Source organism: Sminthopsis crassicaudata, chromosome 2, assembly GCF_048593235.1.
Source record: "Sminthopsis crassicaudata isolate SCR6 chromosome 2, ASM4859323v1, whole genome shotgun sequence".
NCBI classification, from domain to species: Eukaryota; Metazoa; Chordata; class Mammalia; order Dasyuromorphia; family Dasyuridae; genus Sminthopsis; species Sminthopsis crassicaudata.
Genome location: NC_133618.1, coordinates 576,877,640 through 576,893,040, shown reverse-complemented (window position 1 = coordinate 576,893,040; position 15,401 = coordinate 576,877,640). Strand labels below are relative to the sequence as shown.

At 36.0% G+C, this 15,401-nt stretch overlaps 1 protein-coding gene across 13 annotated transcripts in view; it reads right to left on the bottom strand.

Annotated features, from left to right (window-relative positions):
- The window catches only part of BTRC (beta-transducin repeat containing E3 ubiquitin protein ligase), a 182,248-nt gene extending 167,056 nt beyond the window's left edge, over window positions 1-15,192 (bottom strand). For 6 of the 13 annotated variants that reach the window (XM_074295368.1, XM_074295372.1, XM_074295373.1 and 3 more), the window contains exon 1: window positions 14,936-15,111. In XM_074295368.1, the coding sequence (XP_074151469.1) occupies window positions 14,936-14,983 (48 nt within the window). In that variant the 5' untranslated portion in view covers window positions 14,984-15,111. Of the gene's footprint in view, window positions 1-5,792; window positions 5,812-14,918 lie in introns of those variants that run through there. The other 7 variants (XM_074295378.1, XM_074295375.1, XM_074295383.1 and 4 more) reach the window with 7 other exon arrangements.
- Between the last annotated feature and the right edge of the window lie 209 nt (window positions 15,193-15,401).

The following is a 15,401-nucleotide window of genomic DNA, read 5'->3' as shown; positions in this document are numbered from 1 at the left end:
TAAATATGCTGTACATGTTGATTTTTAAAGAAGTCAGAATTGTATGTTTAGACATAAAAAATAAATTTTTTGCACATATTTGACTTAAAACTAATGTATGTTACAATTGGCATGTTAAACATTAAAACAATGATAAATTTGTCTCCTCAAAATTTAGGGTTTTTTGATGGAATTAAAGCTTTCTAAAAAAATCTAAACTCATATCTTCTTTTTTTCTACATAAACTTTTCTGTAACAAGATTCAAAATCATTTCAATGATCTTAAAGCTAAGCTCAAAATCATCTAGTAATTAGACAATTATTTACTCTTGATTATAATGGTGTAATATTCCATTGAAAATACATTTTTAAAAATACCACCTTTCTACTATCTTGGTTCCTTTATTTAAAGCCTTGAGGCCTGATAATCAAACAACATCAAGGCCACCAGGACCATATAATGCTGTAAAGTCACTCTTTTCCATCTTTCACTGCCACAAGGCCTACTTCATATTTTGCTGACAAGCTTTCATAACATTTCAAAAGAAAGCCACAAATACAATTAGCAGGTCACTATAGACTTGTTAAAAGAGCCTTCAAAATTTCTCTCACAGAACAGCTACAACCTTATTCTAAATGGCAACTTATTCTTTTTTTTCTGTTTGGATAGGAAGCAACAAAGAGATAGTAAACAGGTGCAGGCAGAAAACAGCTCCTTGTACAAAACAGGGCCACAGTAAATTAATGTCTCAATATCAAATAAATCAAAGGTACAGCCAAATATTTCTCTTCCCAAGTTCTACCTAGTTTAAGGACTCATTCAAAAGAATGGAGAGGAAACTGGGTTCTCAAAGACTTCTAGAGGAGCACAAGCTAACTAATCTTAATAATGTTAATATTGATAAAATTAATTCATTTAGCATTTACTAAGGTTTTGCTATGTGGTCAGACATTGTGCTAAGTGCTAGGGATACAAAAACAAAAATGAAATACTTCCTGCCCTTAGGGAGGTTATAATTCTATGTGGGAAAGAGAAGGGATTGAGAGTCCAGGTATAAGTACATACAAAATACATGCAAGATAATTTGGGGAAATGGGGCAACCTCTTATTGAGCCACTAGGTACATAACACTAGTCTAGGAATTGGGGGAGGTAGCAAGAAGGATGCTGAGAATTACAATTAGATTCCTGTCATAATGGAATTTATAATCTGGGAGGGAAATTTATAACACCAAACAAGATTACACAAAACAGTTAAAGCAAAACTTCAGGACTGGCCCATACATGACTGGCCCATACATCAACTTCAGGAGACTACACAAATTCTTCTGTCATATTAAAACCTTGCAACAATCATGAGTGTATCTCATAATTTGCAAAGTACTTGTGTATTTATCTCATTTCTTTGTGCCAAGTGTTTCAGGCTCTATTTTAGAAGATTATCACTAATTCTAAAACTATGTTTGAATAGAGCTTACACCACACTTCTAGGATCACTGTCCTATTGGCATCTGCTACTTGTGGACTTGAAGCCAACCTAAAGTCTGCTTAAAAAGGACAGTCCTGTCCCCTTCTTTGTTCTTGCATGCTAGTAACTTTTATCTAGTTCAGGGAATGCTTATTGTATTTTCAGCTTTTTATCTTTCCCTGTTCGTGTAGTTTAACTTCAGAAGAAAACAATGATTTGCATGTCCTGCAGCCTATCCACCTTCAAAAGGCTTCATTGTTGATCAAGTAACTACATTCTGAGACTTTACTGTCAGTGATGTATCTTGGGCCAACTGATGATGAACAGAACTTGGGGGAGGTGTTAAAGGGATATTTGAACTTGTGCTTTCTTTAAAATATATTTTTATAACTATTCAATAAAATAATATAATCCTATGAATTTTATTTTATGTATTTAAAAATATAAGCTTCAGGGAGAACTATTTGCAGGAGCCAAGGTGGTGGAGTAAGCAGTAAATCACTATATTCTAACATGTTCACCACTGAGCAGACATAAAATAGCACCCAAGATGAGTCCTAGAATAGCAGAATCAGCAAGAGGACAGAGTAAAACAATCCCTTAGCCCAAGAAGTTTGGAAGATTAGCAAAAGGGATCCATTTCAGTTAAGTAAAGAGGAGTAGAGGTGAAGTGGCACTGTCCAAGATAGGAAGGTTCCCAGCAAGCTAGTAAGAGATCCTGAACCCCACTGTGGTAAAGAGAGCAAATGACAACATCATGATGCTTCCACATGTCTTAGCATACTCATGGAGCTGGTGGACTCCAGCCCTAAGAATTACTCCAAGCAAAGAGGCATCCTTCAATGGCCAGACTTTTGCATGCTTCAGGATAGTTCTAGAAAAACAGATAACTTCCTTAAGCCAGATCACTGCATGCTTCAGCACAACACTAGGCAAACAGGGATTCAACAATCCTACAAGTGCCTAAGCAAACAGGCAGCCATCAGGATGAACCCCCCCCCCCCAATACAAGTACACAGGCAGCCACCAGAGGCCAGACCACTACATGCTTCAGTGAAGCCCCAGGAAACAGAAACCCTGCACTGGGCCTTGGCACTCATCACACAAATCACCAGGACCCCAGTCGAGGAGCACTAGGTAAACTGCCATACCCCTACAATCTCCAGAAGTAAGTCACCCCCACACTACCCCTTAACACAGCATTGGACATGACAGTCCCCTGTGGGCCTTTGAACAACATCGGTAAACAGCCAGCATCTGCAATCCCTGGCCAAGAAGTCTGAGAGAGTACTCCTTCCACCCTGGGAGCAGAGTTCAAATTTAAAAGAAAGGAAAAAGAGGGGGGTGGAAGGGATGAGGAAAGATGAGCAAAAAACAACCAAAAAAATCTGACTATAGAAAATCATTATGGTGACACAAACTTAAAAAAGGAAAACATCAACACCTGTGGGCAAAACCCCAACAAAAAGTGGAAAGTGATAGCAAGCCTAGAAAGAACTCATAGAAGACCTCAAAAAGGAGCTTAAATATCATATAAGAGAGGTAGAAAAAAAAAGGTAGGAAAAGAAACGAGAGTGATGCAAAAAAATTATGAAAAAAAGAGTGAACAGCTTAGAAAAGTGCTTAAAAGTAGAATTTGCTAATAAAAAAGGAGATTCAAAAATGCACTGAAGAAAACAACTCCTTAAAAAGTACAATTGAGTAAATGGAAAAGAAAGTACAAAAGTTAATTAAGGAAAATAACACCTTAAAAATTAGAATTGGGGGCAGGTAGGTGTCGCAGGACCCGAGGGTCAGGAGGACCTGAGTTCAAATCTGGTCTCAGACACTTAACACTTCCTAGCTGTGTGACCCTGGACAAGTCACTTAACTCCAGCCTCAGGAGGAAAAAAAAAAGAAAAAAGAAAAAAAATTAGAATTGTACAAATGGAAGCTAATGACTCTATGAGACATAAAGAATCAATAAAACAAATTCAAAAGAATGAAAGGAAAATGAAAGAAAATGTAAAATACCTGATGGGAAAAACAATTTATCTGGAAAATCCAGGAGACAAAACATCAGAACCATTGGACTACTAGAAAGTGTTATCAAAAGAAGGCCCTGGACAGTATTTTTCAAGAATTTTTCAAGAAAAACCATTTTGATGTCCTAGAATCAGAAGACAAAATAGACACTGATAGGATCCACTGATAATTTCTAGAAAGAGATCCTATAAACTCCAAGGAACATTATAGCCAAATTACAGAACAATCAGATCAAAGAAAAACTACTGCAAGTGTCCACAACAATTCAAATATTTCAAGAAGTCACAATCAGGATTACATAGGACTTGGCAGCTACAACATTAAAGAGCCAAAGATCATAGAATATATTCTGGAAGGCAGAGGAACTAGGACTATACTTAAGAATCACTTACCCAATATGGTATATGAAGGTTATGGAATACTATTGTTCTGTAAGAAATGACCAGCAGGAGGAATACAGAGAGGCTTGGAGAGACTTCCATCAACTGATGCTGAGTGAAATGAATAGAACCAGAAGATCACTGTACACTTCAATGCTGTATGAAGATATATTCTAATGGAAGTGGATATCTTCAACATAAAGAAGATCCAACTCACTTCCAGTTGATCAATGATGGACAGAAATAACTATACCCAGAGATGGAACACTGGGAAGTGAATGTAAATTGTTAGCACTACTGTCTATCTACCCAGGTTACTTATACCTTCGGAAGCTAGTACTTAATGTGCAACAAGAAAATGGTATTTACACACATATATTGTATCTAGGTTTTATCGTAACACATGTAAAATGTATGGGATTGCCTGTCATGGGGGGAGGGAATGGAAGGGGAGGGGATAATTTGGAAAAATGAATACAAGGGATAATATTATAAAAAAAAAATACTCATGCATATATACTTGTGAAAAAAAAATTCTAAATAAAATTAAAAAAAAGAAAAAAGAATCACTTACCCAGCAAAATTAAGCATAATACACCAAGAAAAAAAGTGGTCATTCAATGAAATAGAAGAATTTCAAACTTTCATAAGGAGAAGACCAGAAGCAAAACAAAAATTTGACCTCCAATATCAAGACCAAAGAGAAGCATAGACAGATAAAAAGGGAAAAGGAAAAAAAAAAGAGAGAGAGAGAGAGAGAGAGAGAGAGAGAGAGAGAGAGAGAGAGAGAGAGAGAGAGAGAGAGAGAGAGAGAGAGAGAGAGATTCAATAGAGGTAAATTTTTTATATCTCTCTATGGGAAGATAATACTTGTTCCTTTTTTTTTTTTCCCCCCGAAGCAATGGGGTTGAGTGACTTGTCCAGGGTCACACAGCTAGGAAGTATTAAGTGTATTAAGCATTAAGCACTGGGAAATGAGTGTAAAACTGTGAGCATTGTTTTGTTTTGTTTTGTTTTGTTTCTCTTCCCAGATTATTTTTACCTTCCGAATACAATCCTTCCTTTGCAACAGCAACAACAACAAAATTCGGTTCTGCACATATATATTGTACCTAGGATATACTATAAGATATGTAATATGTATGGGAATGCCTGCCATCTAGGTGAGGGAGTGGAAGGAAGGAGGGGAAAAATTCAGAACAGAAGGGAGTACAAAGGATAATGTTGTAAAAAAAAAAAAAAAAATTTACCTATGCATATGTACTGTCAAAGAAAATGTTATAATTATAAAAAGAAAAAAGAAAAAATAATAATTTAATTTTTAAAAAAAGTAACAAAAATTTTTAAAAAATAAAAAATAAGATAAAATTTTGCTCGGAAACTAATCTAATCCTAAAGAATAAGTGGGTCAAATCATAGAAGCAATAATTTCATTAAAGAGAATGACAACAATAAGACACAAAGCAGTACTTATGTGAAAATTTATTTCTCTAATTTTTTACATCAATAAAATGGAAAAAGAATAGATCTATAATTGATCGTGCAACTAAAAAAACTTGAAAAAGTATAAATTAAAAACCCCCAATTGAGCACCAAATTAGAAATTCTGAAAATCAAAGATGAGATTAATAAGATGGAAAGGTAAAAAAAACAAACAAACAAACAAACAAAACTAAACAAAAAACCATACCAATTATTGAGCTAATAAATAAAACTTCGAGCTGGCTTTATGAAAAAAAACTCAATAAGATAGATAAACTAATTTGATTAGTTGATTTAAAAAAAATAAAACCAAGTATCTAGTATCAAAAATGAAAAAATTGAAATCACTATCAATGAAGAAATTAAAGCAATCATTAGGAAATATTTTGCCCAACTATATGCCAATAGATCTGACAGTCTGAGCAAAATAGATGAAAATTTTAAAAATAATAAATTACCTAGATTAACAGATCAGGAAACAGAAAGCCTAAATAACCCCATCCTAGAAAAAGAAAAAGAAAAAGAAACAAGCCATTAGTGAGCTCCCTAGGAAAAATTCCCCAGGACCAAATGAATTCATAAGTGAATTCTACCAAACATTTAACAAACAATTAATTCCAAAACTATACGAGCTATTTGGGGAAATGGATAAAGGAGTCCTACTAAACTCCTTTTATGATACAAATATGGTGCTGATACCTAAATCAGGAAGAGCTAAAACAGGGAAAGAAAATTATAGACCAATTTTCCTAATGAATATTAATGCAAAAAATTTGAACAAAATACTAGTAAGGCAATTACAACAATATATCATAAGGATTATACACTATGATCTACCAGGAATGTATGGTTAGTTCAATATTAGGGAAACTATTAACATAACTGATATATCAATAACAAAATCAACACAAATCATGATTATTTTAACAGATATCAAAAAAAACTTTTGACAAAATACAGTATTTACACTATTAAAAATACTGAAGACAATAGGAATAAAAGAAGTATTCCTTAAAATGATAAGCAGTATCTAAAACCATCAGCAAGCATTATCTGTAATGGGATAAGCTAGAAATCTTCCCAAAAATAAAAGCTTCAAAAGACTGCCAAAGGAATCTATGACACAAAAAAGATTAGGAATCCTCACGAGAAAGATTATATTCCAACTATGAGGTGTAGTTCATTTCTGGTGTGGGTGTGGCTGTGTGTATGCACAAGCACCAGAACATGCAGACATGCTTCAACAACCTATTCATCCATACACTGCAATCCCTGGATGATTATTTCCAGAACTTGTAATGACACAATTCACTGAGATCAAAGTTTCATAGGCAACTGCAAACCAATATTTTGCCCTTTTTTAAACACATTTAGTCATAATTAAATAGAAGTTTTAATAGGATAAAGCCTACTTTACATCTAGTCTTCATTCCAATAATTGTTATGAAATTCATGCATACATATACAATCTACTCTATCCTCACCAATCACCATCATAGAATAAGTATAGGATGCTGAAAAAGCATTAATATCTCATACAAAACAGATTCAAGTCAATGCCCTTCTAGCTGTATGACCTTCCTATTGCAGAACCCCTTACTGGCTCATCTATATGTAGGTCCCTATGCAAGATTATCCCCCTAAAGACTTTGTGCTGATAATCTCCTTTAGTGACCTCATCTGCTCCATTTGATTCAATCACTTATACACAGATGAGTGTCTAATATTTTGAACTGTCTTTTGAACATTTCCATCTTATTAGCATCTCAAACTTGTCCTTAACAGAACTCATATCTCCCTAAATTCTCACTTTCTCTTAAACTTCCCTATTTCTACTGAAGATATCATCCTCTTCCTGGTTATCCAGGTTAATAATATTGGTACTATCCTTGACTCTTCCCTCTGTCTCATACACTTTGTTAACTTCCGCCAATTCTACATCAACATTTATCCCTTTTTCATCATAGCCATCACCCTAGATGATTGCCCTCATCATCTTTTGGATCAGATCAATAGCCAATTAGTCTCTCCGCTCCCAATACCTTCCCTTCATTCATCCTCCATTCAGCTGCCAAAACAATTTTCTTAGATTGGAAGGCAGAGAAGTTGAGTTAAAATTACTATCTTGGGTAAGCCATAGAGCCTCTCTAAGTCTGTTCATCCATAAAATAAAGGGAGTGGGAGTGGACTAACACCTTCAAAGGTCCCTGCCAGTTCTCATTCTATGATGCTGTGATCCTATGCTGCTTCCCTTCTCATATTATGTTTACTGGTAAACATTCTTATAAGCACTATCTATTACTACACTTTCCTTGTCTCTGCCTTTCAGAATGTTTCTTCAAGGCTCAGTTAGTTCAAGTACCACTCCTCTATAAACCTCTTTCACACCTTCTATCCTACATTATCAGTGGCTTCTTCCCTCCTCAAATTACCTTTTAATATATACTATGTGTCTACACACATATATAACACAAGATACAAATTCATAAATACATATAGCCACAGTATAAAAGTATATACATATTTATACATACTAAAATCATCTTTTCAATTACTTATGTACATGTAGTCCATTAGTAAAATGTAAACTCATCAAGTACAGGTACTGTTTTTGGCTCTTTGTAACTACAGGTGCCTTATATACAGTGACACTCAAGATATTTGTGTAATTGAACTAAAGAATCCACAATGTACAAAGCGTTCTACATTACCTGGCACTAGGGGAGATGCAAAGATCAGTAGTAAAAAAAAAATATTTTTATCTTCAAGAAGTTGCTGTACTGTATTCTAATTCCGAGAGTATCTAAAAAAACAGCCGCTAAAAAATAATTCTCACCAGGTTCATGTCAACCATGGAAGATAAAAAAGGCCCAGACAGTCAAAATAAACTTATTAATTTTTTTTCTTAGAGTGAATAACCGCTATCTTTAAAGTTTTTGTCATGCCCTGGGTTCTTCAAATATTAGAGAAATCCAATGCAGGGAATGGGATAGGGAGGAGGGAGGAAGATAATTTGGAACTCAAAGTTTTAAAAACAAATATTAAAAATTGTGTTACATGTAACTGAAGAAAAAATAAAATATTAAGTAAAAGTTTTTTGAAAAATATTGGAGAAATCTATACAGCTAAGGAAAAAAATATTTCTCCCCTGATTGGCTAAGAAGATATGATAGTATGAATTTCTGAGAGCTGTTATTTTTCATGTCATGATTAATTATGACTATTCAAAAGTTAGTTATCAAACTTTAATTATGTATTTATACTTTTCTGGGTTTCAGCCACAAAGACAAAAGTTTTGGTAAGTAACACTGAAAGGCTATATATCACACACTGTTCACAAATAACTCATATAAATAAATAAAGCCTTAAGTGATCTTGCAACTTCTTTAACAAGGAAAAAAGTCTTTTTTTCTCCCACATTTCTGCACGTAAACTAAAAACAAATTTCAAGTAATACATGTGTATTTTAAAAACCATTTTGGAGGATATGAGTTTATGAAAGAATATATTGATTGTTTTTTCTATGTGTTTTTCCACTTTAGTAATGAAAAAAAATCTGGATACTAATTGAAAACAATTCAAAGAAGTAGGGAAAATGTGACTCAATTTCTTAATGACATCTGTCAAACTTGTTTAAAGAAGATATAGCAAGCAGTGAACTTAAATAGAGCAAATGAATAAGAAAGGCAAGCAGCAAGGATCACTATCTTCATGATTTGTGATGATTAATCAATTAGCAAGCATTAATTAAGCTCCTAGTACATAACATCTACTGTGCTAGGCACTAGGGATGCAAATACAATAAATGAAACAATTTCAATCCATAGGATCAATACGAGCTTATGAAGTATAAATATTTTTTAAAAAATAAAAACAAATATTTAAATACAAAAGAGAGAAGACAGTTTCTGAGGGAATCAGAAAGACTTCATGTAGGATAATATATGACTTAGCATTTGCTTGATCATATACATCTTTGTTTTACTTTGCTTTGCTATTCTCCCCCCACCCCAATTTCTGGAGTAGAGAATTAGTGGGGATATTAACAAGATTTTGATATATTCCTTTAATTCTTCATAATAAAGCTACATTAATCATACTAGATATCGAATGTACTTTTGATGAAGTCCATTTTTTCCCAATCTAGCAGATTACAGAACAAATGGTTTTCAAAAGAGTTTAAATGAGATGACTTCTTTTATCTACTGAATCACATTTATCCCCATCTATTGGTTAAATTTCTTAACATTTAATTATATATGGCATGGTACAAAATCATGATTCTATATGGAGCTACCTTTGGAAACTTCTGTAATTCTAGACTATTTCTGCTTTTCAGAATAACTAAGTTCATCACTCCTTCAATATGACTTTCAGACCACCAAAAGTAAAGAATCCCCAAGATATTTTGTAGAGGGAGGTATTTTAGTCTGATGAAGGCTTACCCTTTGACAATGATTATAACTTTGAATGAAAAAGTTTTGTACGTAAAATCTGCCTTTTGCCAATCCTGAAGTTGGTTTAGAAACCTGAAGAGGTTTAGAAACAAAATAGCTAATACCTGCTATGAAGAAAAAAAAGAGGTCCTGGCATATGTTAGAGGAATGAATAACAATTCTTCCAACTACCAAATTCCTCTGAAAGCCATTGCTTATTTACTGAGGATTAATTAGGATGTTTACAGCAATATTTTGAGTTCTTGACACTATTTTTCTTTTCCTGCAGTTCTGTCCTTTGCACTCCCCTTCCTTTACAGTTTCATGCAACTGATCCTATTTCAATGACAAGGATTTAATTACCTACCCTAATAGCAGCTTTAATATCCTCAACAGTCATTGAAGTGTGCTCTTTAAAAGTCACAACCTTTGCATATTTCCCTGGAATACTATCTATTCTTAAAAAGTACACAATTAAAACTACAACAAAATAAAGCAATGAAATACTGTGATGATATCTATCACTGGACTGATAGAAAAGTAACTTAAATGGGGGAAAATTAGTTCAATCTAGCTTCATCTGATTAAGGTCAAAAAGGACTACCTGTTACCTAATGTAACTAACCATAATTGCTTCTTTAAAGTAATCTGAACCCAGTATGTGCAAATTAATGTGCACTATGATTACAAAGGTGCCTAAAAAATAATCTCTATCTTCACAAAATCAACATCACAGTGAATACCTAATAATCTTAGTATTCTCTCTGAAAAATGGAACTAAATATAAAGAAAAAGATGATTGCTTTTCAAACCCCAACCTGCAAAGGTTACAAATATTCCTAAATTCCCCAAGAAGCCATTAGAATTTAGTTAACCACAAATTTATTTAAATCTTTCTTAAATTTCTTTATATTTTCAGTCTTTATTACTTCTCGGAGTGGTAGATACCCTAATTATACATGTGTGGAGTCATATCCTATTTGTTCTAAAATGACTTCAATTCAAGCTTCAAGCAATACTTCTAGTTCAATATGAACTTCTTCACATTCACCCCATTCATCATTTATTCAATTTTTAGAAAAAAATCAAGCTTCTATTCTTAACCTATGTCTTTCTAGGCCTAACAGTAAGTCTGTCCTTATAAAGCATTGCCTCTATTTCTCTGATCATTTTCAAACCTTTTCCTCAGGCACACATACTAGCTGTAGGACCCAAGTCACTAAGGACTGCTCAATTTCCTAATCTATAAAATAAAAGGGATGGAAGGTCACAAAGATAGGTAATATGAACTCCACAGTCCTTTTCAGCTCTCAATCAATGATCATACACGCCTATGTCAACTGTCCTCACTATCTTTTTCAGCCATGTTATATAATTCTTGAAGGGATCTTTTTTCCCCTACAAACTGTGAGCAAAAGTACCTGGGGATCTACTGTGATCAATAATAACTCCTTAATAAAACCATTATTAGTTTGTTATAATCTAGTACTTCTAAGGTGTTTTAAAACACTTGTTTCTTTTTTTTAATTAAAGCTTTTTATTTTCAAAATATATGCAGGGATAATTTTCAACATTCATCCTTACAAAACCTTGAAAACACTTGTTTCTTTAAGTAAGTTAAACATAGGCTCTATAAATTTCTTTATACTATCCATTTCTGGCAAACACTTTCATAAAAGGAGTAAAATAAAACTTCTGCCTATTTTTCAAATAAATCACAACAAATTCAAAAGCAGGAGCACAAAAAAAGTTTTTGTGTAATAAATAATCTTAAAATTTGTGTAAAATTGCCAATTTCATTTTTACCATTGTGGGTAAAATTTTAAATATTAAAATATGCAAATGACACAATCTGAGCAAAAGTGGTCTGAAATAATTCACAATTTAGAGAAAGGAATGAGGGAGGAGAGAACAAATCCAGATATTGTAAATAAATTTTAGTTAAAAAGAAGTTCCTTTTATGCACTGATTAGCTCTGTGGAGACAATATTGGACCTGAAGTTAGGAAGACCCAAATTCAAATCCAGCTTTAGATCCTTACTAATTGTGTAATCCTAGACAAGAAAATTAATCTTTGCCAGTCACAGTAAAATGGGAATAGCAGCACCTTCCTCCCAGGATTGTCATGAGGATTAGATGATATTTACAAATATGAAATTTACATAAATTTACAAAAATGATATTTTGCAAGCTTTAAAGTGTTATATAAATGCTAGCTATTGTCTATAAACATTTCTCACAGCCAGTCACTCTTGACTGACATAAGCACCATGCAGAAGATAACAAAAGTATAAGACAATCTCACTGAATTTGAATTATGCCCAAAATATACCTAAACCAATATTCTGATGGTGTTATCAGAGATGTTTAATAAAATAATATAGTTCTTACTCTTGGACTTAACTTTACAAGGTTACAGGCATCCTCAAAACATTTAATAATATCTTCTAAGTAATATCCATAAATTTATCTAAACATTTCTTGAATCTATTTGTATTTTAGTTTTTATTTGGAGTAACAAATTTCTTAGTTAACATAGTGTGAAACTTGAATTTCATTTGGCTAAAATTACCCTTCCACTCAAGTAAACAAGTATTTATTAACCACCTACTTTGTGCCAAGCACTGTGCATCAAAGTTAAAAGTAACACCACAGAAACTTCAGGATTTCAGAGCTAGAAGACATGTTAGAGATTTAGTCTATGCTTTCTACTTTCCACATAAAGATACTGAAGCTCAAAGAGTGATGTCTTGCCCAAGATTCCATAAATGACAGAGCAAAAATTTGAAGTCAAATTTTTTTGACTCTTCTATGCAATGCTTCCTCTAATTTTAATATAAAAAATACTGTGATTAAGTTCATATCTAGTCTACTCACAATTTTCAAGATTTTACAAACAGCATCATTAAGAGAGCTCAAAACTTAACACAAGTAAACAAAGACCTCATAAACAGGAAAATGAGGCCAAAGAGAATTTGACTTACCCTGATTGAAACAAAATACTGCTACAGACCTCAACTGGAACACTAAATGTCTAGGTTTCAGTTAGTTCTCTGCTCTAATAGGTAAAATATATCTCTATTATCTCTCCTGGTAACCACTTAGGCTTTCTTTCAGACAAAAGCTATGGCTGGTAGTGTCAAAAGAAACATATGATAAATTGAGTATTTGTCCATAAAGCTTATTTTCCCTTTGGATAGTGACCGATGTTAATATTATAAGGCACTTTGACAGGTATAAAGTAAGATATGGTCAACTCTAGTTCAGAGTTATAAGTTTAACTTAACTCAGTTGGGAAAACTCAAACATGAGTAACTCCTTGGTATACAATTGAGACCGAGAATGTTCTTGCACTGCTGTCTGAAGTAGATGATCTCATAATATGCTTTTGTGATCTGTAAATAATATTATTCCATAAATCTGGGGAAAACATCTTAAACTGATAGAAAGATTCTATCCTCTAAGGAAAAAAATAGCAACTAAGTGACTATTACCTTTAAAAATTAAAAGCTGGCCACGTAATAATTCTCACTTTGTAAAGTTTAAAAAAAAAAAAAAAAGGATCATAGGCTCATAGATTTAGAATGGAAACAGGAGTGAGAGTTCATATGGTCCAACCCTTTCTTTGTAAAGAGATGGGAAACCTGAAGCCAAGATTGCCCAAGGTCAAATAGGTTATAAATAAAAAAGCCAGGACTTCCATATCCTCTAACTATAAATATAATGTTCTTTTCACTTCTCTATGCTACCTCCTAAATCAAAGACTTTTATAGCTGATATAGCATTTAAGCTTTGGGTATTAATTCAAAGAGACCCTTCATACAACTGGTTTCTATGTTTTCAATAAAATTTTAATTCTGATGAGTAAAAGCATGAATTCCCATCAATGAACTTTCAACAAATGTTACAAATTACTTAGAAAGCATTCTTGGAAACAAAATAGTTAAACTGTTTTAGCGCAATATTAACTAAGTTAGTGGTTATTTTAGTTTGTAGTCGTTACTGTATTCCAAGCAACAGTACTGGAAATGGCAACTATTCGTTCAAAGAATGGGGTTAGGGGCTGACTCTTCCAAATCCAACTCTGGAGAAATTGGAAACTAAAGACCAACTGGTATGCTCAGATAAAGTCTTACGTGTATTTTTTTTTTTTCATTATCGCTCACCCACAATAACTACAAAAACCTGATGTCAACATCTCAAGTTGCTGTACAAGGGACTGCCACAGGCAGTCAAAATTAAAAGCCTCAATGCTAAACTTACTTAAAACTGACCAAACATGAGCAAAGTCCGTGCATGACAGGAGGTTAAAGAAATATGTAACAGAAGACCTCGCTCTTTAGCATCTCCCATCCTTAACTCCCACCTCACTAAGTCACTCCGAAATGTAGGAGTCTCCACGACCCAGTCCTTTCTGGACTATTCTAGCCTTCTCAGCCTTTCATCCCTCGAAGTAAACACTTGCCCCTAACCTTAGTAGCCTCTAAACTCTCCTCCTCCTTCGCCCCTGGTCCATACCCTCTCACTATTTAGAGATCATCAACTTGTTCCGTTACCACGTCAGGCCTACCCCCGCCCGTTCCACAGCAGGAGGGCAGCTTGTCCCCCGTCTCCTCTTCAGCTAGCCCAGGCCTCCCCAGTGCCGGTGTCCTAAGGGTCTCTAGCAGTCCCCTGCCCCAGCCTCTCGGCCGTTGGCGTTTGGCCCTTACCGCTCCGCCCAACACTCGGCCCCCAAATACCTATCCTCCCCCGCAGCGGCAGAGAGCCGTCGGCGCGGAGGCACCGACAACGGCCTCCGGCCGCCTCCGCCCCCGCCTCCACGACCTTCCATTTCCCCAGGAACTGGCCCGTTCTCCCCTTCCCGTCCGTCGCCCCGCGCGCCGCTGGCAGCTCCCCTCCGTCGGGACCCCGCTGTCACTGGGACTCTCCTCCACAAGATGGCGGAGCTGCTACTCTCGACCCCCCAGGCCCAGGCCCCCAGCTCCCGGCCTGCCCAGACCCGTCCGGCAGCCGCTGCCCCCGCCGCCGCCGCCCCCGGACCCCAGACTCGCTATTCCCCTCGCCAAGCGAGGGTACAGGCCCAAGCCACAGCCGACAACACTGCGGTTGCTAGTCCCGCCGCCTCCGCCAACGCCGCTGCTCCCCGACCCGCGCCTTCTCCTCACCATAAACTTGAGCGCCTTCTCCTGCAGCACCGCCTCGGCCGGGTCCATAGTCACCGGGGGCCGCTGGGTCTCAGCTCCGCCAGGGCCGCCCCCTTCGTGCCAGGCCGCAGCCAGCGCAGCTCCCGGATCCCGCCTCCTCTTCCTTCCCCCCGCCCTCTCCCTACCTCTCAGGGCACCGGCAGGGGGGCAAGGGAGAACCGGCTCGGCCGCGCGCAGGCGCGGGCCCGAGGGCTCACGGGATAGGTAGTTCTTGGACTGATCACGGTGGAGGGCGGGGCAACGAAGGGAACTGAGACACCCGCCAATCCCTGCGCTAGGCCAGCCTTGCTGTTTCCCTACGAGAACAGATCCTAAGAGACCCGCCTACCTCGAGTAGAAAAGGAGTCTCATGGGAAATGTAGTTTTTCAGCTTCTAGGTAGCGGAAGTGCATGTGTCACCTTGGTTACTGGGAGAAGCTTGGGGAAT